Raw genomic sequence first — 26,757 nt, 5'->3', positions numbered from 1 at the left:
TTGATAATGTCTGTCTGAGGGTGGCGGTATTTTCGGAGTTTATGTTATAATTACCTACGTTATCTTCAATTACGGGCGGTGAAGCAATCTCGCTTGCAACTTTTTGGATGGATCCAATATCATCTCATTGTTATGCAAAGAAACCACCCGTCTTACTCCATATGCAAGTCCACGTAACTCATAAAAGTCCAAAAACCCATCACCGTTGCTGGTATATGTATAGCCGTGTTATCCCGTGTTTTGTTTGCCCATAACCACACATATGCTGCCAGAAACTCCTCTCTTCCACTGATATTGCACATTTCCATTGAGTTTATCGCGATATATCCATCGCGTTCTCGTTTCCTTTCTGATCCTTATGCATCCACTTCAACAACGTCGTTTCCAAACTCTTCAGCCGAACCGGCTTCGACAAATAATCGTCCATCCCAGCTTCAAGGCACTTCTCCCTCTCACCTCTTATGGCTGAGGCCGTCATCGCAATTACCGGAACGTCTCTAACCTCCGGATTCGTGTTTCTGCGGATGATTGCAGTGGCTTCATAACCGTCCATCGTCGGCATCTGACAATCCATGAGAACGCAGCCATATCCAGGTTTCCCGGATTCTGCACGCCTTTTAACCGCTTCGACGGCTTCGAGTCCATTGTTGACACTTTCGGCGTCGAAGCCCATTTTTCGAAGGGTTTTCATGGCGATTTGAAGGTTGAGCGCGTTATCCTCCGCGACAAGGATCGTCACCTGCGCTCGTGCCTCAGCCTCAGAGTGGAGCTCCTCAGGCGTCTTGTCACCCGACCGCTGTCTCTTGCCAGTCGATGGCGTGGCTGGGGTAAAGTTGCTGTTCGGGAATCGACTCCGGCTGCCCAAGTCTGGGCTTGCCTTTGCCAAATCCTCCTTCGTCGCCTTCGTGAACGGGACCTCGAACCAGATTTCCGAGCCTTCACCAAGCTTAGATGACAAGGTGATAAACCCACCCATCAACTCCACCAGACTCCGGCAAATACTCAACCCCAATCCAGTACCGCCGTAATTCCTCGCAGTCGAGCTATCAGCCTGCGTAAAGGGCATAAAGAGCATCTTCTGTGTCGCCTCTGAAATTCCAATACCAGTATCCTGTACCGCAATCCGCAACCTGATGTTCTTCTCCTCCTCCTTCACAATCTCAACGCCCAATGTGATCGTACCACCAGCCGGCGTGAATTTGACCGCATTACTCATCAGATTCGTGACAACCTGTCGTACACGTCCCGAATCACCCATAACGACCAAATCTCGCCCTTCAATTTCTGATTTACAGACAAACCGTAAGTTCTTGACTTCCAGAGAGAAATTGAGCATACGAACAACATCGGTAAGACAGACGCACATATCGAACGGTGCGTTATCCATCTCGAGACGGTTGACCTCGATCTTGCTGAAGTCCAGAATATCGTTGATGACAGTCAACAACGCATCCGCACTCCTCCGAATATTCAATCCGTAATCCTTCTGTTCCTCATCCAACTCAGTATCGAGCAACAAATCACTCATACCGATAACTCCCGCAATGGGAGTTCTGATCTCGTGACTCATAACAGCCAAGAACTCACTCTTCAATCTACTCGCTTCTTTCGCGGCAATCGCTGCAGCCTGTGCCGCTTCGGCATTCTTGACAGCGGTATAACGATCATGAATATCCGTACACGAACCAAACCACCGCACGACCTCGCCCTCGATATTCCGCAATGGCTGAGCCTGCATCATATGATACCGTGCCTCAGATCCATTCTGATGTAACCGTCCTTCAAACAAATACTGCGTCCCGGTAGCCACAGCATGCTTCCACGTCTCAATGAGCGCCTCTCGATCATCTTCATGCACATAATCCGACCACGCATCCAGCTTATCGGCTGAATGCCCAGTCGTATGATACCACCTCATATTGAAATGATCCACGCGTCCGTTCGCGTCTGCGGTCCAGATAACCCATGGCAGCAAGTCGAGAATCTCTCTGAACTTTTCTTCACCACCTTTGATTGCCGCAATGTCGTTCGTACTTTTCTCTGCTTCCATGCGTGCCGTGACGTCGTTGAACCAGACAAATCCGCCGAGAGGTTTGTCGCCGTCGTACATGGGTCGTCCGCTGAAGAGTAAGAAGAGTCGTTCGCCGGTTTGAATGTGTTCGTATCCGTGCAGCACATCATCGAAGCTCTCACCACGTTGTGCGCGGACGACTGGATACTGAGGTGCTGGTAGTAGTTGCCTCCAATCTTCCGTCCATAATCTCCATTGTTGAAGCCACTCGAAGCCTTCATCAAAGTCTTCCCTAGTGATCGTCGAACCCCGAGGATTTCCGAGGACCATACATGCCGCGTCATTTAAGACCAACATCGACGAATCAGAAGTAATCGCAGCCAATGGCAAATCAATCGCATTCAACAACGCCCTCCGTACCCTCTTCAAGAATGGATAATGCGACGACCGACTCGGCATCCCACTTCTCGTGGTAATCTGGTCTTCAGCTTCATTACCCGGCGTCTCCGCACCAATCCCAATCTCCTCAACAGTATCCAGACTCATCTCCTCATCCACATCCTCTAATCGTACAACCGTCGTCTTGTTGTTATTGTATCCATTCGTCTGCTGTAATGGCTGATCTCTCGGCGGTAACGAATATCGCGGCCTACTCATGCCCGACATAGACGATGACGGCGACGACCAACCATCAACTGATCGTGAATCCGGTCCAGTCGGGAATATAGTAATCGTATACCATGTCTGTCGTCCCCTCGCCCATGGCTGTATGACTCCGCTAAAATATCTTGCTGAGCCAGGTTGTTCATTTCCGGGATATCCAAGGCGTACGGGTGTCGGAGCAGGCTGTAAATGTAAATCGCTATCAGTACTGACGAACTGGATCTCAAGTGATTTGAATAATCGGTGTGATGGGTTATGATGTGTCGGTACCGGCGGTCCCTGTGAGCCCGGCCAAACCTCAACGCCGATATCCTCCAATAACCCATACCTATCCTTCACTTCCCGGATCTGAAGAATATTCCTGGCCGCAATGTTGACGGCACGGACGACATGCTCGTTATCGACAACAACGAGCGGAATGGGAGCATACTCGAAGCCGCCGCCGGCAATGAGAGCACCGTCAGCGCTCATGAGCAACACCTACGTCCAACGAAGTTCCAAGCAGCTGGGCAAAAGAACACAGCTGAAACCGAACGGTGAAACGGGTATAAAGGATAAATCCAAAATAAAGTCCCGAGATCGGTACTTCGGGAATCCACAAATTGGGCAGGGACTCGAATGACGTTTGGACCGGGGGCCTAGAGCTCGTTAATGCGCACAGCCTGCGGAGCTTCTTCGGGTGGCGCCAATGCCAACGTATGGACAAAAGTGCTGAGTTGCTAAGCTTTCGATACGCATGTTGAATAAGGAAAATATATTCGATCATAAAGACGCCAACTCCCTAGAAAAGCCCGTGTACCTCTACCCTGTTACCACTGCTCAGTTCGCTGCAGGCCGTTCCCCAGGTTCGAGCCTCGTTCCGTGTGCTGCCGAGACATCCGAATTCAATCATCTCCAAATCATCAATCAGAATCCCATCGTCTGGTCGTGTTCAATCGTCGGAATAACACTCGCCATAAACTTCAAAAATACAACCAAATACTGATCGACCCTCAAACCTTCCTCGTTACCATCGGCCTCCTTCTTCGCAGCCTTCTCCTTGACACGCACATCTGCCCTCTCAATGACCCTCTTCATGACCTCCGCATGCCTACAAGGGTGTACCGTCGGCATACCAACTCCCTCACCCAAGAACGTAGCTTTCTCCACTGTGACCGTCTTTCGCGCATAATCACCCATGACGTCGTCCAAGACGGACGAGGGAGGAAGCGGAGCGCCAGACTCGGAGTAACCCGAGAGCCAAAGTCGAGGTGTACGGTAGTACTTATCATAGGTAATGTAGAGGTCGTAGGTACGGTGACTCAACGTATTCGTCGCAACAGCATCGTCGTCGTCTTCGTCCGGAAGGGCAAGTTCATCGAGATCCGGCAGATCATCGTCGGCGAGTGGTCCACTCTTCGCAGCTGCGATGGGTTCGATGGTCGTTACTGGTGCGGACTCATCGTCCATGTCTGGGATCTCCTCTGCTGCTGAGGTGATGTTCTGCGCCTGGGAAACGGGAGCAAGCCATCCTTCCTCTCCCTCTCCCTCTTCAGCGGCAATCTCAAATTCATCCGCCGTAGCAGCCTCAAGCGCACTCGGTCGTTTCATACACGGTACTATGATATGTGTTAGCATACACTCACCCAGACCCAACATCATTCACACTTCTGAACTTACCATGCTTCGTTACAAGAAACTGCTTGCCCTCCGGGAGGTAGTCCTTCTTCCCACCCTCACTCGCGCCACTCCAAGACCAAGTCGGAAACTTGTACACCAAATAATCGCCCGCAGCAACAAACTCCTCCGGTGTGAGCGTTCCGGTCGATTTGAACGATGAGGTCGTCGCAACCGGTGCGAGATACTCGCGCCAGGAGGTCAGAGTCGAGCGAAGACCGTACATGATCGAGAGTAATAGCTTCGTAAACTTGAAATGTGGTCTGTAAATAGGTCTTGATGCTCAGATCGATGGAAGCTGAGCTCGTCGGTTCCCTTGATGGTCTGTTTGTCGGGTGTATGCGGTTACGTAGACAGCTGCACGAAGAGGCACGCCGACCGCCGCGCGCTTAAGCGATAAATTCCCAACCAACGCAAGCATGAACCGTGAGGACATCCGTCTGGAGTGACAAGATTCGATATTTAAATTTAGACAATGTGAAGTCACTCGATTCAGCATACCTGAAGTATGCCACACCTGTTCAACCCTCAGGCGATTCAGACAATCTGACTGACTATGTTAGCCGTAATCATGGTAGTTGTGGATGTGGTGGTGCTGGGTTCGTGCCGAAATCGAACTCGAGCGAGGGATGGAGTGCCGGAGATAAAGTGAAAGTTTAGCGTCGTGCGAGTCAGTCGGCCGATGTCGAGTGCCCATGCGCTAGCGCGTGCTGGATCCGGAAATCCGAATCCGATCGATCCCTGGATAACGCTCATAGATGGCGACTGAGGTGTAATCAGGAATGTTGAAGCCGTGGTGGACGTGAAGGTGTATTGTTTCCTGGAGTTTGGATCATTCTTGGAGGTTATTCGGATTTTTGGTGGTGGTGGTAGAGTGCTCGGACCGAAACTGGAGTCGATTGGAGTATTATTTCGTGCATCTACGCTGACAGACCACCACCTCACCAAAGAACGCTCACAGGACACTCTTCAGCGTCAGCGTGAGCGTGAGCACCGTGGGAAGGTTACTGCAGGATTGCCGAATCCAGCAAAGATGGTGACAAACAGTGCACGAGTGGAGATATGTACTTGAAAGGGTCAGAATGGGGTTCAGAAAGTCCATGAACCTTGTCAAATGCACGAGCAAACTTTCTCGGTCACTTTGTCGCTTCATGTTGCCGTTACGGGTAAACCGTGGGAGGCGAGGCCAACCTGAGTGATAAATCACGCCAGGTGACAAGATCGAGACAGATTATGCCTAGCACAGCACAGACTGCTCTTGCCTGGTATGTCTTGATAATGTTCAAGAACCCCAATATCCACTTCTTACGCTCGTGTCTACCATCTACTTGCTCCCGCTAAGCGTGCAGATGAACAACAGCCCACATACAAAGAGAAAGTCCCCCAGTCCGAGCCCTTTGCGTCAAGCGCAGGAATAAAGACGAAGTTTCACTTCATATTACGTCTCGTTTGGAATTTTCGTTGAGTCAACGGTTCGGCAAAGAAAAGAAGTTAATGGTGAGAAGGACGAGGTTCGAACTCGCGCGGGCGAACCCATTGGCGCCTAAAGCCAACGCCTTAAACCACTCGGCCACCTTCCCTGGAGTAGGTCAGGTGTGGCCCAATTCAAAAGAAGTGGGACAGTCACTCGTGATCTCTATGAAATCGGATCGTGGTGTTGACGCTTAGGCGAGAGCTGTACTGAAGCTGTGGAGCGGTTTGTTGCGACTGCTATCCACTTAGTGTTACGACCCGCCTTGCACAGAAGAAGCTTGTCATGGTATGCATTGTTACCCTTCGTGACTGACGTCTGAAGTGTATTTGTACAAGGACGCCGACATTGTCGCTGTGCCCAAGCCTCTAACGACATTGACTCCGCCAATCCGCCGTGCTCGCAGCAGGACTTTCAGTGCCTCACTCAATGCTTCCACTACCTTGCACTTTGATTTGTGCGTGATTTGATGACCTACAATCCTCTACGCATCACCAAGAACCGTGGGATCCGGAGCGCTCACAAACTCTGTACATGCACCAACATCGATAATAACGCCAAGGCCTAATTGTGACTGCGAGGACGGAGAGTTTCAGGTGATGGGCTCGGGTTAGGAACCGAATTCATATCATCAACCTCGTCTGTATCTCACGCTTACACGTAATAGCCCCCCTACGCTGAAGCTTTCACACGACTACATTTTCCCTCGGGTACCTAGCAAGGCTGCCACCGATGGGCGATGAGGACCTGCAACCGAGTCGATTGCTGTAAACATCTCCCGGCAATCCTGGGCCTCTAGGCAACAGTACGCTCCGCCGACCTCCTCCGGATCCAGCCTTCAGTCTCAACAACCCTACAACTACAAGAAATGTCAACACTGCCGACTTACCCGGCCGATTACCGAGTCTCGCTCGAGAACCTTCATCAACTCTTCCGTCCAACCCTCGCGGAAGCATGCACCCACCCCACATTCCAACTCTAAATTTCCGCGCCTGCGCCACGCCCCACTCCCTCACCCCCAGATATGTGCAGATTTCAAGGCGGAACCATGTACCCGCAACATCCCTCGACTTTGATTGGGTATTTCGCTCCGGAAACGTCGGCAATGGCAAATGACCGGATCATGAGGGTGCATGCGATGGGGGGAAGCAGGTATCCGGGGATGCGCGGAAAAGTATAAGAAGGGCACGTCCTCGACCTTCAAGGATCAGATCAGCACCAGCTACTTGAACAAACACAATGGCTCCTATCACAAACGGTACCAAGAAAGACTTGACGGTCTGCATCGTCGGCGCAGGCCTCGGCGGTGTCGCCGGCTCCATCGCGATGGCAAAGAACGGCGTCAAAGTAATCCTCCTCGAACAAGCCCCCGAACTCGGCGAAATCGGTGCCGGTATCCAGATGACCCCCAACGTCTCCCGTTTCCTCATCAAATGGGGTGTCGCGGACGTGATCGGCAAGAACCTTGTGGAGTTCGAGGAGTTGAACATGAGGAAGCAGGATGGAACCAAGGTTGGGTATACTCATATGATTCCGGAGGTGAGGAATGATGTTGGATGGCCGTGGTGGGTTGTGCACCGCGCGCATTTGCACGATGGACTCGTCGCCGTCGCACAGAAGCAGGGTGTCGAAATCCGTGTTGATTCGCGTGTTGACCGGATTGAGTACGATGTCGCGCCTGGACAAAAGGCGAAGGTGTTCACAACCAAGGGAGATGTCGTCGAGGCCGACCTCATCATCGGCTCCGATGGTGTCAAGTCTGTTGTCCGCAACTCCCTCTTCCCCGGTCAAAGCACCGACCCCATCCAACCAACCCCCAACTGCGCCTACCGTGCCGTCGTCCCTTACAGTGAAGTCCGCAAAGACCCCCAGGCCGCCGAACTCATCGAGAAACTCACGATGGAGGTCTGGATGGCTGATCACAAGTACATTATCTCTTACCCTATCTCTGGGGGTGAGATTTTCAACATGGTCTTGAGTCACCATTGTACGACGCCGATGAGTGAGTGGGACAGCGAGGACTGTGTGAAGACGTTGAGGGAGACCTACAAGGATTTCGACCCCAGGGTTGTCAAGATCCTTGAGATGATCCCAGAGGGGTCTGTTAAGAGGTGGCCCTTGCTCGTCACCGGTCCCCTCAAGACTTGGCTTTCGCCCCAGCGCAATGTCGCACTCATGGGCGATGCCGCACACTCCATGGTGAACCACATGGCCCAAGGTGCCGCAACCGCCATGGAAGACGGCGCATTCCTCGGTGTCGTCCTCGGCGAAGTCGTCAAGGGCTCTATCTCCCTCGCCGAAGCACTCGAGATCTACGAGAAGGTTCGTCAACCCAAAGCCTACGCAAAGCAACAGATCTCATTCATCAACGGCGCAATCTGGCATCTTCCCGATGGCGCGGAGGCAGATGCTCGTGACGCAGCTATGTCCCCCGAACTCTCTGGCAAGCAATACCTCCGTTCGCCCAACCTCTACGGGGACCCGGTCACTGTCTTGGGCACGTATGCTTACGATGCCGAAGTCGACGCACAAGACGCCGTTCGCGCTCATCTCGAGTACAAGGGACAGGAGGAGATCGGTGTTGCGGGTGTTACGAAGAAGTTGGCGGATGTTTACTTGAACTGGTTTTTGCCCGATGGAGGAGCAAAGAGTCATGCTGTTAAGGGCAATGCCAAAGAGAATGCGGAGGACGCGGCGAGGCTACAGGTTGCGGTTGAGGGTGGCGGGAAGGGATATCAGGCTGAGGGAAAGTTGTGAAGTGTTTGAGTATAGTATAACTAGATGAGTCTTTGCTTTGGATTTGTGATACCTAAATTGAATCTGTATGTGTGCTACATCTTGTCTGGTTCGTGATCAATGTGTGTCGTTCAGAAGTCAAAGGTCAGGTCGTCGCAGGGTTCGATCGGGAAACATGCACCCGAAGTCATCCTTCGTTATCGTCCTTTATAGGTCATACATCTGTCGATCAGCGGACCCTTGCCACGCCAGACTAATGATACGGGCGGCGAATCGCCCAACAACTTACCCGGTTCCTTAGCAGTTGCAATCGCCTGGCCCATTCCACCAATCGATCCTCACCGTTCAACTCAACCCAACCAGATCCAGGACAGTCTTATCCCTTCGTGACGCATCTCAATCTCTGCTCCTCTGGATCTTCCCTTTCTCCGGGTCTCCGCGGGAGCGTGTAGAAGCGCATGGGCCTATGGCCATGTGCACCATCCGCGGGCTGTCGTTGAGTGCGCAGGCCAAAGAGCGAGCGATTAAATTGCATGGAGCGGTCTGATCAGCGAACAGCTGGATCATCTTTATTTTCTCCTTCCAAGAACTCTCAGATCAGCTGTAGCACGGAGCCAGACTGTGGAGCCCCACCAAATTCCCGGTTCTCCGAACCCCAGGCCCCAGTTTATGCACGGGCTGAGTCTGGAGAAACAACCGCTACGGTAAGCTTAGTCACCCAGCGCAAGAACCCACCTCCATTAATTCAGCCTGAAGGGAAGGCACTTGGGAGAATCAGCCTGATCTGTCCATCTCTCATACCGTTGCTGCAATCCCTGCACAAACCTGCTTGACGGAAGCACTCGAGATCGATTGCGATAACCAGCAATCTCGGATCAAATATCCAGGAAGCAAGTGCCGCAAACGAAACCGAAGGGGTGCACGCACGACCTGCAAGGAACTGCAAAGCTGAATCAGCAGGGACAGGACATCATCGCCACAGGTGAAGTCGCGATTCGAGAAGAGATCATTCGAAGAGAAGGAGCAAGAGCAGATCTTCGAAGAACGTCGCACTCGTCGCGACCGAGAGAAGTTTCGCCAAGAGTTTACGTACGACACGCGAGACGCAAGACAAAGTTCGACGAAGATGGAGGGGCACGGAGATTACGCGGCAAGGAGTACACATCATAACATGTCGATTCCACCCGGGCACGATCACAGCCAAATGGGATACCCGCCTCCAGGCTCGGGTGTTGCGCAACCGCCTCCACCGCAGCAACAGCAGCCGCCGGTGATCAATCGACAACCCACGGCGCCCAAGTTCGAGGACAGCCCCGGACCCGAGATCAAACAAGAAGGCGGCACGAAGGCGAAGAGGAGGTGTGTTACGACCGCATGCTTCCCGTGTCGAAGACGGAAGTCTAAGTGTGATGGTGGGTTACCGGTGTGTTTGACGTGTCAGTTGTATAAGACGGAGTGTGCGTACGACACCGAATCGGATCGAAGAAGGTATGCTCTCCTTTCTCCTTCCTACCCTGCGCAGAGCTGATATGTTATGCTGTAACAGAAATAGAACACATTCCCGACAACACGTCGACGCACTCAAAATCCGCGTCGGCGCACTCGAAGCGCTCATCACATCCCTCCAATCCTGCCCCCGCGACAAAACAGACTCACTCCTCTCCTACATCCGCGACACTCCCCTCGAAACCCTCATCCTCGATTTCGACCCCGCGAACAATACCCCACAAAATGCCGAAGGGAGCGGGACGCGAACACCGATTGGCCCATCCCTCGTGACTGATTTAAGTGAGGTTATGGGACAGTTACGGGTTGATGATGCTGGAGAATTGAGGTTTTTCGGGCCGACGAGTAATTTGAATTTAGTGGAGGGGAGTGAGAAAGATACCCCTGCGACTCAGCGAAGTATATCCCTCTCTCCGCGAGCACAGACAGCGAAGATGGCGAATACGTGGTATGATTCTACCCTCGTCTCTCATCTCTTGGAGCTGTATTGGACGTGGCAGCATCCCTATTTCGTGGTGTTGGATCGCACGGCGTTCATGAGAGATTATCATGCGGGTGGGGGCAAATACTATTCGGAGCTGTTGTTGAATGCGATTTTGGCGCATGCGGCGCCGTATAGTTCGAGATCTGATCTCAGGGATGTCGGGGGTGAGGTGTGTACGGCAGGATACCACTTCTACCAGCGTGCTCGTGAGCTACTCGAGGATGAGTTGGAGAAGCCGTCCATCACCACTGTGCAAGCACTTGCGTTGTTGGGGTCCAGGGAGGCGGGGTGTGGACGCGATGCACGCGGGTGGATCTTCTCGGGTATGAGTTTCCGGATGGCGTTGGATTTGGGGCTACACTTGGATTGTCGGCGATTCGTGGAAGTCGGTGCGATGCGTGCTGAAGAGGCCGAGATTCGGAGTGTCACGTTTTGGGGATGTTATGTCTTCGACAAAGGATGGTCCACCTACATGGGACGACCATCTCTCATACCTGCCGACGACGTCACGGTTCCGAAACCGAATATCTCCCTAAACGAGGAAGCGTTACCCTGGCGCGCATATTATGAACCGAGCTTTCCGATTCAGCAATTGCCGGACGTGCCGTTGCATTTGTATTCGACTTTTGGGAGTATTTGTTCGTTGACGGAGATTCTGGGGAGTTTGATGCAGGGGTTGTATTCGAGTAGTCCGACGAAGGTTGGGGCCAGTGGGAGGGTGGGTAGGGTTGGGGAGATTTGGACAAGATTGAGGGGGTGGGAGGATGGGTTGGAGGGGTGGGCAAAGGTTGGAGGGGTTGGCAGCGGTCCTGGGGATGTTGGATTGCCGAGTGTTGTCTTGATGCAGTAAGTTTTCCTATTCCGAGGAGGAGTTTTGAATGAGTGCTAATTGCTGTGTTTTAGTATGATGTACCATACGACGGTTATCCTACTGTTCAGGCCATTTTTGGCGAAGAAGGAGCCGGTGTTGAAGGGGACTGCACTGCCGAGGCAGATGTGCACGAATGCGGCTATGGCGATCGCGAATCTGTTGACGTACTACCGTCAGCGGTTTTCGTTGCGCTACGTTGTTAACCTCTCGGTGCATATCCTCTTCACGGCGTGTACGATCCATCTTGTGGACGCCACGGTCGCGACTTCTTCGGTCGAGTCTCGTGCGGAGTCTAGAAAGGCGTTGAGGGTGTGTTCCGATGGGTTGGCGGAGATTTCGAATACGTGGGAGAGTGCGTCGAGGTCGTTGAGGGTTGTTGGTGCACTTGCGAGGAAGTGGAATGTCGGCTCGAAGGATGACTTCCCGTCGCTTGTGCCGCCTGGTGCAGAAGGGTTACCGAGTCCCGAGATGCACCTGAGGAACTGGCAGCCGGTTGGAATGGCTTCCACGCCTGGTCCTTTGGACTTCTTTGCTGATGCTGGAGTGGTTGGGTGGGATAACTCTGGAGCCGGGGTTGGGAACAATGGTGTTGCGCCTGTGATGCCTGTACCGGGTGTCTTGCCGGGATTCCCTGCGTTCATGGATCTGAATAACATGGCGTGGGGAGTCGGACATGGGGATATGACTGGTGCGGCACAAGGTCATCAGGGATACCTTCCTGGACCGTAAGCTAACTCGGAGGAGAGCGAGAGGGGATGATGACGAGTGTCATGGAAAGGGCCATGGATATAGACATCAGGATGGAAGTTTTAGTTCTTTTTGTATTGAGCGTTTGTTCTTTTGGTAGGAGTTATCAATATTTCATTGTTATTTTCTCGTAACTAATCCCAATACTTGATCAGCCCATCGTAACCTGCCGTTACCAACTTACTTGTCTCCTGCGGGTGCATTGCCAGCACAGTACACGGCTTGTCATGAGCCTTCCACTTCTTCCACATCTTGCACGTCTTCCAGTCCCAGAAGACAGCATACCCTCCACTATCACCAGAAAACAAGAACTTTCCATCAGGGGAAAACCCAACATCGATAGCGTAGCCAGCGCACGAATGGCCCTTGAATGTCTTGCGGCGATGGGCCTTGAATCTGTCTGTAGCGGAGAACACACAGACATTGTTGTCGAGTGACTGACAAGCAACGTACTTACCATTGGGATGCAGCGCCACGGCAGGCATAGAGTGCATGTATGGTTCTGCCACATATTTGATAGGGACAGGAATCCCATAATCCCATGCTCGCAGTGACTTGTCGTCTGACGTAGTAATGAATCGACGATTTTCGTCACAGAAAGTGATTGTGTTCACTGGACCAAGATGGTGGTCATATTCTTGGATGACGTCTCCAGACCGGATGTCGAATTGTACGATCTTCTTGTCAGACATACCAGTAAGGAATTCATGGTGAAGTGCGGGATCTGGATTGAACTTGACAACATATGGGATCTTGCCCGTCGTAAATCTCGAGATGCATTGACCGGTTTCTGTATCCCAGAGCTTGATCATCTTGTCATACGAAGCGGACAGGAATTGTCGACCATCGTTGTTGAAAGTGACGTCTCGCACAGCCTTGGAGTGACCGGAATACGATCGAAGAAGCTCCCTATCATGATAAACATCCCAGAGCTTGATCTGCGAGTCCATTCCAGAACTCAGCAAAAGATGCCCGCTTCGAGGGAAAAACCTGACAGCTGATACGGCCTTGGCATGTGCTTCCCAAGTGTGCACAAGTTTCTTAGGAACAAAGCATTCCTGCTCGCCAGGTTCGCCGAGAAGGTTGACATCCAGGTCTTGTGGTACATGCATATACGTTCGCCCTTGGTAATCGTACATTTCGGATCCAAGAAATTCCGTCTTCTCCTCCGCAGACGTGTTGTACACATCTGCGTCCCGATCTTGCACAATGACGGGATGACTCTCAGGCGCCATAGCCTCATCCGCGTACTCTCCATCATCCATCTCATCCTCGTCCGCGGCCTCCGCATGGTTGTATGCAGCCCAAGGACCGAGATATCGATTGTCACCTTCCAATACAGAAGCATCGCCCTTCTTCTCCCTCTTTGCTTTGAGTGCAGCAAGCCCAGCCTTGCTGACCTTCCTCTCGACGATGTCTGAACCCTCAAATTGCTGCGCAAGAGCCTGATTCCCAACAAATCCCTGCGCATTTAGTGACGGATCTCGAGCATATCCATACGTGTTATAGGTCCGTTGTTGCGCATTGAACATCGCGTCCGTAATTGTTTGCGCTTCCACCGCACCCGTCAAAACATTCCGCTTGATACTCGAGTTCTGGTTGAAGGGATTCGTGGGACCCTGCTCAGGCCGTGATAGGTCGCTGTATGAGGTGTTCACCATGATCTGTGTATCCGTCGGTTTGGCAATCATCATTTGTAGTTCCATGGGGTTCTGCGATTCATTAGCAAGGCCAAAGAGAGACGGTTGAATGCACATACCTCTGTAGAAACTTCAGGCGCTGCCACCACAGGCTGGATCAACGACACATGGGCTTGCCTCAGAGCAGGAGCAGCCTCATCACCACTCTCATCACTTGACCCATAACCTGCTACCAGTGCCGACATGGTTGTTCGCTGCCTGTTGACTGCTCTGCCCGGCAAGCGCTGCGATACGTGTGGCGGGTGACGTCGTGGCACAGTGCGGTCGCTACCCATATGACGGCCGAGGTAAACCTCCAAACATGTCACTATCTTTGAGCGATCCGGCCAGCTGCGATGTCCAATTCATGAGCCTAGACAAGACAGTAGCTTACGTCGATGGGTATACGTGAGGTTGGTTTTGCAAAGAACGTATGGTGGCACTTTCCAGGCTTCTGGTATACTCGCTAACAATGAAACCACAGTTCAGCAAGATATACCCAGGGGCGTTCAGTAGGTTGGCAGGCGGCACGTCAAAGAAGAAGATTTTTGACACCATCTTCGTTGACGCGAACTCGATTCTGCACGAGCAATTCGGATGGGCGAGGGGAAAAGCGAAAGAAACCGGACAGAGTCCCGTCAGATTCGTGGTCGTGGGGCTCTACACTACCCTGGACATGCTCTTGCGTAGAACCGGTGTCCGAGATCTGCTATATCTCGCCTTTGATGGATCCCCAGTTTCTGTAAAGATGATAGAAAGTGCAGCAAGGAGGAGGAAGGTGAGATTTGTTGAGGCCCGTGTTTGATCATCGTTAATGAGATGTCCAACCTGATTTAGAAGCTGAAAAACGGCACAACCAAGCTCGCTATCACCCCGGGAACCCTATTTATGGAGAAGTTGCCTGGGTATCTCGATTTCTGGGCTTATCAAACTCTTGGACGAACTTCGGGTTCGCCGAAACGGCCGCCAGCACCGAAAAGGATAGTGGTCGATAGCGCCGCTACACAATTTGAAGGAGAAGGGAAGATTCAGTTCTATTTAATGCACCGTTCGAAGACTCATCCTTTTAAGGGTCCCGTTGCAGTGCTTTCGCCCGATTCGGACGTGATTGTACAAGTTATTGCGTCTGCAGTCCCTAATAGTTTCCTATTAGTACCTTCAACTCCACAAGACAACGACAAACAGTTTTGTTCAATCTTCTCACTCGATCGTTTCATGACGCTCCTGCAGCAAACGTTTCCTTCTGCTGACGTCGATTTGGTTAGGAGGGATATGCTGTTCCTCATCCAATTTGTAGGGAATGACTATATCGCAAAACTGCAAGGGGCGGGGGAGTTCAGCACTATTTGGAAGAGCTATGAGCAGTTCAGAAAGATACATAAGTGGCGAGGTCGCTATCTCATGACAACGCTCGGCTCGAGACCAGCAATTGACCTGGAAGTCCTTGATGCATTTCTGAGCCATGGTCAGAAACTCGACCATTGGCTCTGGAAATCTAACAGCAATGACGTCGGAAATCCCAGTGTCGACGAATACCTTACCAACGTTTTATGGAGTTTCGTGGTGTTCACAACTGGGCGCCATCCTAATCCTACTTATATCTGCCGGCAGAATATTAATATCGGCATGAATGTGCAAGAACTACGTAGGTGGGTGAATGGGAAGAAGAGACTGTTCATCGGGCGACCGCTGCCGACCCGAGGCTTGCCTTTATCAGCTGAGGCTGCTGCGCTTTGCATGCTGCCACAACATGGGCTAAAGGACATTGTTCCTCAATGGCTAGAGGACGTGGGAAATGCCGATACGACCCTCTATTTGACAGCAAAGATTTTGGCCGGAGGCGAGATTGATCAGTTCATTGTGGCTCTGGAGGCTCTTGTTGATGATGCTGCAAGGCAAGCCGGCGTGGAGAGAAAGAAAGACATCAAGCCGATCGAATGGTTCACCGAAATTGGCAGGAGAGAGCCTAGACCAGATATCCCTGTGGTAAAGGACGCGTATGTGGGCGCTTTTCCACGACTCCGATTTTCCCCAAAAGTCCGCCGTCGCTTTGTCGATCTCGAAAAATGTCAAGATGTGGAGCACCTTGCTCCTACCACAGAAAGAAAATGGCCAAACAAGCTCGTTGACTGGCCAGCTGCAGTCATTGCCGGACATCCGATTGTTAAAGAACCTGCCCGAGACTTACGTATCAAGCAGAATGAGGCAGAAAAGGCCACCCCAGAGGGCGTGATTGAGAAGCATGTGCCTTCGCAGGCCCAGCTAAGGCGACGGATGACCTCACCTGTGGCAAACGAAACTCGAGTTAACAACGCCAGGAAGAGGAAGAGGAGTCCCGAGCAGCGCTACGGTGACGCTCGTACCGATGAAGTGTCATCAGCAGATGTCAGCGCGAAGAGGTTGCCCGTTAACCAACAGCATCACATCTCAAGAGTGCCTGGGAAACCTCACGGAGATCAACCCGAGACAATTGGCAAGCATGGATCCGTCGCCTCAGTGTTGAGCTATTGATGGAATCACCATCACACGCATTGGTGAAGAGGAGGGTGAAGAGGATGCAGCCGTGCTTTAGTTCTTGACCTGACCCTTGATGAGCAAGCAGGATGAAGTGAAGTTACCGAGAAACGAATCTGACGCCGGCGACTCACGCTCAACTCCCCACTCTCTTCAAACTCTCAGTAGAGTGGTCTGATTCGGATTGCAGAGGAATTGCTGTCGTCGCTACGATGAGCCACGAATTGAATAGAAGTTGGCAAGGGGCAGCCTTTTGATCAGGGACGTTTTGGGACGATGCAGTTCTTGAGCCTTACGCAGAGTGATTATGGATTTGAACGAAAGGTTCAGCACCATTTTTTCAGTTTTCAGCGTCTCTGAGTGTCGAGACCTGAGCACTTTCACCTGGTTTACAGCGTTTTCTAGGCATAGCACTTCAAATGTCATAGCTGTTTGACAACCGTACCGTTATTAACTTCCTCGTAACTTCAGGTTGGTGTTCAGCTGTCTGGTTCCGTGCACGTGCGACCGCAATGACGTACGTCCTCAAAAGCTCCAACTTGAACTTTTGCCTTCACCGCAAACCCAACCACCAAATCATCGTGATCCAATCCAACAATCACCTACAAATACACTCGCAAATGTCCGATCTACGTCGAAAAGCTCTAGGCAGCCGTTCCCTTGATGCCCCCCGCTCCTCCTCTCGCTCCTCCTCTCGCGCCGCCTCCCGCCAAAACTCAGAGGACGAATGGTCCGACGATGCCTCTGTCGCCTCAATCGAGAGTGTCGAATCGTGGGGTGCAGCGACAGAGGTCGCGCTGGAGAAGGGCTGGGACGATGAGTTGAAGGGATTTGTGGATGGGTTAGTGGAAAGGAAGGGGAGTAGTGTGCAGGGGAGGGAGGAGTTGTTGAGTAAGATTCATAAGGTTATGTGTCTGAGGAATGCCCGTACTGTGCTTGTTGGACGTGAAGCGGATCTTCTAAATGCGGTGGCGAAGAGTCTCAAGGGTGGACGGACGGAGCGGGAGTCATTGCTCTCTGCAAGACGTAGGTCTTGGGCAACTTTCTAACGCGATGAAAGCTAATTGAGACCTACAGTGTTGTCGGTGTTTGTCTTGACATGTCCAGACTACGGCCAAACCTACGACGCTACACGCCAAATTCTTAAACAACAAATCCAATCCTCCTCCTTCACCAGCGTCAAATCCGCCTCCATATCCGCCCTCGCAACCGTGATCTTCACATACGGCTCTTCCCATGAAACCCTCGCCGTTCTTGACTTCTTACAAGAGATCGTGGAGAGTGATGGGATTACCGTGGAGGCAGGTGATGATGAGGGAGTGGTTACTGCCGCGATTGAAGCTTTTGGATTTTTGCTGACGGGTTTGGAAGAGGAGGGGGAGGAGGCTGATCAGATTGTGAGAGAGGGACTACCTGTGATGGTGGAGCAGTTGGATTCGGCGGAGGTTAGTGTACGTGTAGCGGCTGGAGAAGTCATTGCACTCATGTATGAGATGTGGGCACACTCCGACACGCGTGAGGAGCCGGAAGAAGGACAAGAATTGGAAAAGCCGTATGACGACATCGGTCATCTCACGAACTTACTCTCTAACCTTTCTACGGCATCGTCGAAACGCATTGCGAAGTCGAGTCGAAGGACGCTGCATTCGACGTTTAGGGATGTCCTTGACACGGTCAACAACCCGAAATACTCCGCACCATCCGTGACACTCAAATTCGGGCGTGCGGCGACGCTGTACGTAGACTCCTGGCTCAAGCTCACACGGCTGAGACAGTTGCGCCGAGTGTTGTCGCATGGGATGCACTCACACTTTCTACACAACCAAGTGATCCGGGATATGCTCGAATACACCGGTCCTGTATCCAGCAGCGGTGGTGGTGGTGGAGGAGGAGGGGAAGATGAGGATGAGGACGATGATGATGAGAGCGAGGAGGTCAGTAAGGCGGCACGGGAGTTGATGAAGAGAGATGTTAGGAAGTATCGGACGGGACATATGAAGCAGGATCGGAAGGTGAAGGCTATGCAGCAGGCGTGGGGCGTGGAGGATGAGGGTGAGATATGATCATAGTTATAGTGTGACATTAAAAAGTTAAAGGAGTTATGATAGTAAGTAATTTACATGAACATCTCACTGACCCAAGTAGTACAACTGAATCGCCCAATCACCACCACACATCTGCGTCGTATCCGCCGTGCAAGTCATGTTACAATTCGTCTGCGCAATCGGCGTCGCAATCGGGTTGATTTGCAAATCACACCAACATTGTCCTCCATATTCGAGACCGGCGTAGTTGTAGCCAGCTTGGATACAGAGTGACTTGCAGGTCGAGGGAACGTATTTGTTGTTTGCGCCGAGGTGGTATTGGAGGGTTCGGGAGGACGCGTCGGAGTAACATTGGCCAGTTGGTTGGGCGATTTGAACGAGGGTTGAGACGGAGGTGGAGATGATGGTGGAGGTCACTGTTGCGGTTGTGGTGGAGTAGGATGTCAGAGTCTGAGTCGAGGCGACGGAGGTGGAGGTGGTGGGGAGAATGGAGGTGGTGTAGGAGACTGTGGTCGAGGTGAGTGATTCGGTGACGGTGGTGGTTGTGTTGATGGTGGCGGTGCTGGTTTCGGTGACGGTTGCGTCGGTGTAGAGGGAGGAGGTAGGGATTGAGGTGGTGGAGGTTGTGGTTTGATAGGTAGTCACGTAAACCGTAGAAGTGACGTTCTCGGTGACGGTTGAGACGGCAAGGGCGTTGACTGTCAAGGGACCAGACGAAGCGACGGAGCGGGCGGAGACACTGGCGGTCTTAGTGACGGTGACGGTCTTGGGACGCAACAACCAGCCGCTGCACTGAGCTGAGACCCAAGGCTCACTGTAGTCGGTCAAGGTGCAGAAGAGATCGCACGAGCCCTTACCCCGCTTCTGGTTCTGAAGCTTGGTGGTAGTCGAGGCGTAAGCGGTGGTGATGGTGAGGACAGTGCTGAACCTAGTTACCGAGACAGGAAGAGTAGTGGTAGTCGTGCTGCTGACGACGTCCGTGGAGACGGAAACATCGGTCAAGACATCTGATTCAACGCTGACGGCGGTGGTAGTAGTGGGGATGACAGAGGTAGCCGTGACGGTAGTGTACTCCGAAGCGGTCTGCTCAACAGGAACAATGTAGGTCGATGTCTCATTGACAATAACGACGTCGGTTTCCGTCGTAGTGACGTACTGCACAGCTGTGGTGGTAGCGAGAGCAGTCGAAGTGGAGGTAACGGCAATCGCAGCATTTCCAGCACCCAATTGCGCAACCGTAGGAGTGATAGTAGTAGTCACAGTCTTCGTAGACAAGATGTACGAGCTGCAAAAGTTGTCGAGACCACTAGGAGACTGCGAGGCGGCAGCGTTCCACACAGCGGATGAAGAGCCCTGCCCGCGCTTGGTGTTTCCAGGCCATGGAATCGCAAAAGCTTGAGCAGCGATTACGCTCAAGAATACAAACGCTGTTGGGATATGCATTGTGATGTTAGACGGTGAGGTAAGCTGAGATGACAGACAAGCGGGGATTTAAGAAGCAGAAAAGAGCGACGGCAGCTACAATCGCCGAACAACCCGACACAGCGTCCGACGACCGCGAGCGGTAGACAACGGCTAAAGCCACAGAGGGGAGCATAGCAATCGAAGCCTGCTCTGGAAATCGTTCTGGTTTCTGGCAGGTCAGGGTTTGGCCGGAATTGGTTAAAGTTTAGTGAGGCTGTTGTGGAGGCTTGACGGTTGGTCCGTGCGCAAAAGTCGAAGTTGCAGGGAAGGCTGGTCGCGCATATTCACGTGGCGCCCAATGAACGGTTAAAAATGTCACCGGCAGATCCGTTTTCGGCGAGTTCTTGAATTGAGGCTTCTGAATCCAATCAGGATTGAAGCTAAGCAGGATCCAGCTGCAGTCGGCGTAGGTCCTTCTTCCATCATGATTATGCCGAGGCCGTACAGCTGTCAGAGACACCGATTCGTATAACTTCACGGCCGATGACAGGTCACTAGACGATCAATCATGTCTCGCGGCTCAGCCGAAGAAGGGCGAAGGCTGCTAGACCTCCTCCGAACGTTGACGGCTTCTGGAGGAGGTGCAAGGCAAGGGAGGGGACGATAGCATTAGAGCAGATATCAGTGATATTCATTGTCATACAAACCAAAAACCGCAAAGCAAGATAAAAGCGAAACTTTCCAAAATATACTCCCCTCATTCTTCCGAAAAGATAAACTGTTTTGAATCAATGCCTCCTGAAGCCCCACAGGATACCCGTCTTCGCAAGCCAGGTGAGCTGGCCCAGGAACCTGATGAGACTCAGGACCGCGGTTGCGATGAGGAGGAACTTGAAGTAAGCCTGAGTACGATCGGCTGCATAGCTCACAGTCCCGAACAACTGGTCAAAGTTACTGCAAGCTCGTTAGCTTCATGAGTAATAATAGCACTCGAGTTCCACAAACCTGAACGTCAGAACGGCGATTAAGAGCAGATTCGTAGAAACCCAAGAAGCAACGAGTCTCTGTATGCAAAGGTCAACATTGTCCTCAAAACAACAGGCCATTACGTACCGTGCGAAACGCCTTATCCTTATCCTCAGGACTCGGCTTCTCATCATCCACGGCCCTCGGCAGCGGCATCAGCGCAGCCCTCACCGTCTTCTCAAACTGCGCATCAATATCCTCCTGAGGTTTCGCAGCTTCCTCAACCACAGCCGCACCATCCTTTTTCTCTGAGTGAGCGCCCGGTAGATGTGCCGCGGTAGAGTCAGACCCCTTCGTTCCCCATGAAACATCGTGGGTATTGCAGAAGGCGTACACTGTACCATGTGTTAGCATGAAGCAATCAAGCAGTGCGAATATCACAGTACCATTCAAGATGTTGATATATGACGGCGCAATGAGCAGATAGAACGGGAAGGAGTGGAACATATGCCACGGATCGAGATACAGGACACTCGCCACGAAATACAAACCATACGTCGCCGCAAGAGCCAAGATAATCAGACCATAGAGACCGCCGGGCGCCACTCCATTGGCTATATCTGCCTTCGTGACTCCGATTCCGAAGAATATACCAATTTTGTCGAGGAACCCGCCGCTGCCGAGGTTGACATTCTTGAAGGCAGCATAGACGAGGAAGAAACTCATGATGAGAAGCCAGACTTGGCAAACGGCAAAGACGATGAAAGAAACGTAGTACGTGTACTTCGATCCCTTCGGCCTGTTGCCAAGGGCTAGGATGAACTGGAGTAGCAGCGTCGCAGTATAGATGTACTTCAACACGATATTGAAGTCACACGTTCCCTCCACGCCAAAGGGATGGAAATATAACTGCCCACTTGTACCCGTACCAGCGCGCTTCACCAACTCATCCACCGGAAGATACGTCAAAGCCCTCTTCACAACCGTCGCAGCAGCAGCAGCCGTCGCATTCGTCGTGGTATTCGTCGCCTTGGTCGATAAATCCGAACAATTCGTCGCCAAATCAATAACAACCGAAAACGTCAACCACAAATTCGCCAAATTGAACCAACTCAAAAACAACCCAAACAGCGTATACAAAAACTGCACATGGAAGAAAAACATCCTGATCAGATTATGTTTGCTCCCATACATCCGATAGAAGAAAGCGAGGGCATACACGCTCGCTGCAAAAGATCCATTCAACCAGCGACGGCGTTGGCCGATGAATTCGGGAGCTGCGTCCGGGACGTCGGTTTCGGCTTTGGAGGCTTTGATGTAGGCGAGTTTCCATTTGCAGCCACGTTTTGCGACGAGTTCGAAGCAGAGGATCCTATCCTCGGCAAGATACATGTTCCTCACGAAGATTCCCATATCATCCACGCCCTTTTTTCCCTCCCTCCTAAACCGCTCAGCAAGCGAGTGATCGCCCAGAAAATACTGCTCCAACGGCCGCCCTTGAATCGCGGCAAACCGGTATGCGGAGAAAGCGCCGGGAAGGACAGACACGTACCCGAACGACGACTCGAGCGGTTTATCGAGGATGTTGGACATCTTGTATTCGAAATTCTGTGCGGCGACGAGTGGGTTAATCAAATTCCTCCCACCCTTGCCCAACATGGCATGAATCTCCCCACAGGCCCCGCCCAAATTCTTATCATTATAAAAGCCTTCCCACAAATTTATGATACTCTTCGCTCCCGGCTTCGTCCCCGCATCGAGGAGGATACAGACCTCGGGCTCGAGCATCTTCCCAACAGCGTGGAAAAGCCAGCGATGCGAATTGATTTTTTTCGCGTTTTCCTGTTTGAGTACAAACAACAACTGTACCGGCGGAAACGCACCCTCATCCGCATCCCCCTTTGGCCAAATCATCCCTTCCTCGGGATGAAAACAGACTTGAGATGTATACTCAAAAATATGCGCCGTGGCTTTTTTCCCATTGAGGTCGGCTTTCATGGCATCTGCTTGGAAGAGGCCGATTGTTGCGAGGACGTCGAGGGTGCCTTTATCGGCTTTGGAGGCGCCGTCGAAGATGAGGCAGACGACGATTTTTTGCCAGGCTGGGGTGCCTTTGTTCCAGAATGTCGACTTTTTGAGGTTGACGATGTCACGGATGTTTTTCATGACGCCTGTACCGCACGTTCGTCAGTCAGTCAGTCCAAACTGAGACGAACTCTGTTACGATACATACCGTATAGGGTACGGTTTGTCAATACCTTGTCCTCGTTATAATACGTAATCGCGATCAACAACTCCGTCGTCCGCCCATACTCTCTCTGTCTCAACCCATACCCCTTCGCCTCCGTCACATCATCCGGATCATCAACCGCCAACGTGTATCGCATATGGGTAAACTCATTCCGACCCTGTTCTTCGGCCTCGAGCCTGTATTTCGGTTGTACGGCGTTACGGACGGCGGTGGGTACGGGGTGGTCGACGGAGAGGATGCCGGAGGGGGGAAGGGGGATGCGGCGGGTGTTGTAGCGTTTTAGCTGCGAGGGGGCGGGGGTGCTCAAACCTGGAGCAGCGTGGGGGTCAGAGGGGGTTGGGGAGGAGGAGCGGAGAGGGGCGAGATAGCCGCCGCCGTGGGCTGGTGGGTATGTGCCTGTCCCAGCTTGTGATCAGTATGCGATGAAGTACAACAGTCATTGAGGTGGGACATACCTGCTTGGGGCTCGAGATGGGCTCCGTACCCTTGGTGATACGTACTCTCCTCAACTAATGGAAGACGATCACTACTCCCGGCTCCGTACATCCCTCCGTGACCCATGCCCACATCACCCTGCATTTCATACTCATCATCCATATCTTCCTCCACATGCTCGACAAACGGGTTTCGGTGGCCTCCGGACGGGTCAGGAGATGGGGAGCGATCACGGTAATAGTCTTCTTCGCCCCCTGATTGAGGATTGGGTGCGGCCGTGTAAGACATTTCTTATTCCCTTCACAAGCAATGTGGAGAGGAGAGGAGGGTGGAGGTTTATGTGATGGATGAAGGAGTCTCGTCAGAGCGGCGACACTTCGAGCAAGAACGGGAACGTGATTGGCAAGCATGCCTGGCTGCCGAGGCTACATCGATATTGAGCGGTCCGGGGCCCCGTGGAAGCGGCCCGAGCTCTCATTCCAGGACAAAATACGCCGAGGCAGCTGCTGGCTCATCATCTCCTCAGCTCAACCTTCATCCTCTTCTCAACAATGCTCATGGTGGGAGTAGCATTCATTCCCTATCCTGTTCTCCTTACTCCTCTCCGTTGCCTGCCAAGTGCGTAATCTTACCAGCTGCAGGGTGTGCATGTGCGTGCATCTCAAACTCTCACCAATCGACAACCGCCGCGTCCGGCAAACAGCATACACTCCCTACGCACTACAAAGATGCGTATCCTCTCGTTCATCACCGCACTCACTCTCATCCTCTCCATCTCTCTCGTTTCAGGTAAGATCCCTCCTTTTTTCTTTCTCGTGTATGTGAGAGCTGATGAGCAGCGTACAGGAGAAGGATTGCTGGGACGAAGAGACTGCGTAACGTGCCCCGACATAGATCTCTCGTGTCCGTCCTGCGATGATGGCGAGACATGCATTTTGAGCACCCAAACGTGTGATGCGTGTGCTTCGGTGTCTTGTGTTAACCTCTCTGGCTCCTCTTCCGCATCGTCCACTTCTGCATCGTCCGATGGAGGAGGCGGAGGTTCGAAGCAGACTGGCAGTATCGCGGGTGGAGTTGTGGGTGGATTAGCGTTCGTCGCACTCCTCATCACTGCCTTCTGGTTCTGGCACCGTCGTCAAATCCGTCGTCGGCGCGGCGGGATCGCTCTCCCCACCCACACCCACACCGACCCCGAAAAATGCACCACAACAGTCACCCCCAAAGACACCAACCCCAACTCTTCCACCAGCAAGAACCGGCGCACGATGGCCTCAATCGCCTCAACGATCTTCACCTCCCAACCCCGCGGCTCAAACGTCATCCCAATCCATCTCTCCCCCCAACTCCCCTCAAACGCGACGATGCCCACCCTCAACATTCCCCCCTCCCACATCCACACCGCAAACCTCGTCCCCGTACCCTCACCTCATCTCGCCCTTCCGCAAAATCTCTCGACCCAATTCTTCTCCGCGGATGATTTATTACGCGTTTCGTACGCCTCAAGTCAGAAATCTGGTCGAGAGAGTATCGGGACCACACGGACAAGGGATACGGCGATGGTCGTGCCTGTGCCGGCGGCGGTGTCGGCGGGGGCGAAGGCGAGGTTGATGACGTTGCCGGGGAAGAGTGCGAGTAGGAGGAATTTGACGACGCCGAAGGGGGGGAGTGGGTTAGCGTCGACGTGGGAGGATTCGGAGGAGGAGGAGAGTGATGATGATGATGAGGAAGATGGGGTAGTTGTGCATGCGCGTGTACAGCAGGAGGAGAAGAAGAGTCCGTTTGGGGATGAGTTTTCGGTTATGGAGAAGGAACTATGAACACACATCATCAAGAAGGGACAGGTGCAGGACAACAGGTCTAGGAACGATCCCCGCTGGTTCGGGTTGGATTCGTGTCGCGGTCGATGGGATTTGGAGTTTAGTGTGTAGTAGCATCTCTTGGCTATCTTTCTAGAACTTGTCTGTGAACGCGGGTCGTTCTCTGCCCCCTCAAACACTCATAACCGACTCCCCAAACTCCTCATCACCATATCCCTGCCCTTCCTCACCCTCCTCCCCCTTATCACTCTCCTCCTCCCCCTCCCCCCCAACGAAATTCCCCCCACCAACCCCGGTCATGCCAACCCCCATCCCCTTCTCCCCGATAAACCTCCACTCCTCGTCCTCGCTTCTTCCAATCCGTCGCATAATCATAATCTGCAAATCATCGTGTCGGCCATTCATCCGTTCTCCTAAACGCATATCCACGCAGCGATACCAGACGGGGGAGGATACGACCCAGCGGTAGCCGGAGAGGGTTGTGGAGCCGTGGAAGTGGGGGTAGGGGGTTGTGAAGAGGACTGTGGACGCAGTCCGAGGTCCGTTCTTCTTCTTTGGTAGGGAGAGTGGTAGTGTGCCGATTTCGTCGAAATACCGATCCAAGAGGGGTCCGAGCTCAAACATCTGCCCGAAATGGAAATCATCAAACACCCAGCACTTTCGTCTTCCACCACCGCCTGTATCGTCTTTTGTCACGAGGGTTTGTCCCTCTACCATCGGGTGTCGCAGAAACCATCGATACTCCCCTTTCTCGCGCTCGAGAAGTCCGATCCAGAGTTCTTCTTCGTAACCGATGTCTGGGGGCTGCGTCGAGGATGAGAGCGCGAGCGCGAGGGATGCGAGGTGGGGGAGGTTATAGAAATCTGCTTCGTCTGCGATAGATGCGGGGTCGATGAATGCGTGGGGTGGGATGCGTAGTTTTCCTGTTCGGAGGTAGTGTAGGACGATCGAGAAAGCGTCGGGGTCGCGGTCGATGAAGATGGGGCTTTGAGGGGTGAGGCCGTCGGGGGAGGAGGAGGACCAGGTTGGGGAGAGGAGGGCTTGGAAGAATGTTGAGGGGTGCGAGGAGGAGGAAGGGGAGGGCGAGCAGAGGAGAGTTGTGCGGGAGGTGGTGAAGTTTCGGCCGCCGACGTTGAGGTGGATCATGTCGTTCAGGGAGGGCATCGTGAGATGTGTATGCGCTTCCTCTTCGTTGTTGTTGTTTCTGTGAGATGGCGGTGTGCGATACCGTTGTGAGTGTATCGCTGAAGAGTAGAAGTAGGAGCAGCGACTGTTTATAGCTTAAGAACCGCGGCCGATCTGAAGGAGAAAAAGCGATGACAGGCTTTTGTTTTGGATTGTCTCGGCTGTACATTTTCTCTTAATTACGTAACGTTGAAACTTGCACTAGCGATCCCGGATTCGGGAGGGAGACCTATGACTGGTACATGACCGAGGGAGACAAATATGTAGGGAGGAAGAGATGCGAAGCCTACCGATCTCATCATAGCAGCCATGACAG

The 26,757-nt window shown here is 52.6% G+C and overlaps 11 protein-coding genes and 1 non-coding gene across 12 annotated transcripts; 5 read left to right on the top strand and 7 right to left on the bottom strand.

Annotated features, from left to right (window-relative positions):
* Positions 1 to 48: 48 nt before the first annotated feature.
* Positions 49 to 2,949, bottom strand: SAICODRAFT_77228 (uncharacterized protein). Its single transcript, XM_019171050.1, has one exon. The coding sequence runs from the start codon at positions 2,675 to 2,677 to the stop codon at positions 314 to 316; it is 2,364 nt and encodes a 787-aa protein (XP_019025746.1). The 5' UTR covers positions 2,678 to 2,949; the 3' UTR covers positions 49 to 313.
* Positions 2,950 to 3,687: 738 nt separating this feature from the next.
* Positions 3,688 to 4,664, bottom strand: SAICODRAFT_89494 (uncharacterized protein; the record flags this gene model as incomplete). Its single annotated transcript, XM_019171638.1, has 2 exons — positions 4,334 to 4,664; positions 3,688 to 4,272 (listed from the first exon to the last, which is right to left on the bottom strand). Coding segments are annotated over exons 1-2 (807 nt in total), but the record flags the coding sequence as incomplete, so codon positions are not given.
* A 1,164-nt stretch (positions 4,665 to 5,828) lies between these two features.
* On the bottom strand, positions 5,829 to 5,910 carry SAICODRAFT_t38. The gene has a single exon. It is a non-coding gene; the product is annotated as a tRNA-Leu (tRNA).
* Positions 5,911 to 7,040: 1,130 nt separating this feature from the next.
* SAICODRAFT_54120 (FAD/NAD(P)-binding domain-containing protein) lies at positions 7,041 to 8,558 on the top strand (the record flags this gene model as incomplete). The annotated part of the gene is made up of 1 exon (XM_019169264.1): positions 7,041 to 8,558. The coding sequence occupies one exon, from the start codon at positions 7,041 to 7,043 to the stop codon at positions 8,556 to 8,558; it is 1,518 nt and encodes a 505-aa protein (XP_019025744.1).
* A 1,150-nt stretch (positions 8,559 to 9,708) lies between these two features.
* Positions 9,709 to 12,127, top strand: SAICODRAFT_5832 (uncharacterized protein; the record flags this gene model as incomplete). The annotated part of the gene is made up of 3 exons (XM_019169600.1): positions 9,709 to 10,025; positions 10,084 to 11,373; positions 11,431 to 12,127. 3 exons carry the CDS (start codon positions 9,709 to 9,711, stop codon positions 12,125 to 12,127), a joined length of 2,304 nt encoding a protein of 767 aa, XP_019025743.1.
* Positions 12,128 to 12,279: 152 nt separating this feature from the next.
* On the bottom strand, positions 12,280 to 14,046 carry SAICODRAFT_89487 (WD40 repeat-like protein; the record flags this gene model as incomplete). The annotated part of the gene is made up of 2 exons (XM_019171636.1): positions 13,905 to 14,046; positions 12,280 to 13,857 (listed from the first exon to the last, which is right to left on the bottom strand). The coding sequence occupies exons 1-2, from the start codon at positions 14,028 to 14,030 to the stop codon at positions 12,280 to 12,282; spliced, it is 1,704 nt and encodes a 567-aa protein (XP_019025742.1). The 5' UTR covers positions 14,031 to 14,046.
* Positions 14,047 to 15,450: 1,404 nt separating this feature from the next.
* Positions 15,451 to 16,335, top strand: SAICODRAFT_5830 (uncharacterized protein; the record flags this gene model as incomplete). The annotated part of the gene is made up of 1 exon (XM_019169598.1): positions 15,451 to 16,335. The coding sequence occupies one exon, from the start codon at positions 15,451 to 15,453 to the stop codon at positions 16,333 to 16,335; it is 885 nt and encodes a 294-aa protein (XP_019025741.1).
* Positions 16,336 to 16,958: 623 nt separating this feature from the next.
* On the top strand, positions 16,959 to 18,401 carry SAICODRAFT_5829 (IFRD-domain-containing protein; the record flags this gene model as incomplete). Its single annotated transcript, XM_019169597.1, has 2 exons — positions 16,959 to 17,364; positions 17,416 to 18,401. 2 exons carry the CDS (start codon positions 16,959 to 16,961, stop codon positions 18,399 to 18,401), a joined length of 1,392 nt encoding a protein of 463 aa, XP_019025740.1.
* Positions 18,365 to 19,984, bottom strand: SAICODRAFT_29339 (WSC-domain-containing protein). The gene has a single exon (XM_019167381.1). It carries the CDS (start codon positions 19,824 to 19,826, stop codon positions 18,468 to 18,470), a length of 1,359 nt encoding a protein of 452 aa, XP_019025739.1. The 5' UTR covers positions 19,827 to 19,984; the 3' UTR covers positions 18,365 to 18,467.
* A 476-nt stretch (positions 19,985 to 20,460) lies between these two features.
* Positions 20,461 to 23,802, bottom strand: SAICODRAFT_17625 (uncharacterized protein). Its single transcript, XM_019165839.1, has 6 exons — positions 23,460 to 23,802; positions 22,987 to 23,400; positions 21,200 to 22,924; positions 20,901 to 21,148; positions 20,793 to 20,851; positions 20,461 to 20,741 (listed from the first exon to the last, which is right to left on the bottom strand). Exons 1-6 carry the CDS (start codon positions 23,725 to 23,727, stop codon positions 20,576 to 20,578), a joined length of 2,880 nt encoding a protein of 959 aa, XP_019025738.1. The 5' UTR covers positions 23,728 to 23,802; the 3' UTR covers positions 20,461 to 20,575.
* A 365-nt stretch (positions 23,803 to 24,167) lies between these two features.
* SAICODRAFT_5826 (uncharacterized protein) lies at positions 24,168 to 25,256 on the top strand (the record flags this gene model as incomplete). Its single annotated transcript, XM_019169596.1, has 2 exons — positions 24,168 to 24,228; positions 24,286 to 25,256. The coding sequence occupies 2 exons, from the start codon at positions 24,168 to 24,170 to the stop codon at positions 25,254 to 25,256; spliced, it is 1,032 nt and encodes a 343-aa protein (XP_019025737.1).
* Positions 25,257 to 25,352: 96 nt separating this feature from the next.
* Positions 25,353 to 26,603, bottom strand: SAICODRAFT_69826 (uncharacterized protein). Its single transcript, XM_019170510.1, has one exon. It carries the CDS (start codon positions 26,418 to 26,420, stop codon positions 25,428 to 25,430), a length of 993 nt encoding a protein of 330 aa, XP_019025736.1. The 5' UTR covers positions 26,421 to 26,603; the 3' UTR covers positions 25,353 to 25,427.
* Between the last annotated feature and the right edge of the window lie 154 nt (positions 26,604 to 26,757).

Source organism: Saitoella complicata (assembly GCF_001661265.1).
Source record: "Saitoella complicata NRRL Y-17804 unplaced genomic scaffold SAICOscaffold_5, whole genome shotgun sequence".
Lineage (NCBI taxonomy): Eukaryota > Fungi > Ascomycota > Saitoellomycetes > Saitoellales > Saitoellaceae > Saitoella > Saitoella complicata.
This window is presented reverse-complemented; position numbering and strand designations above follow the sequence as displayed.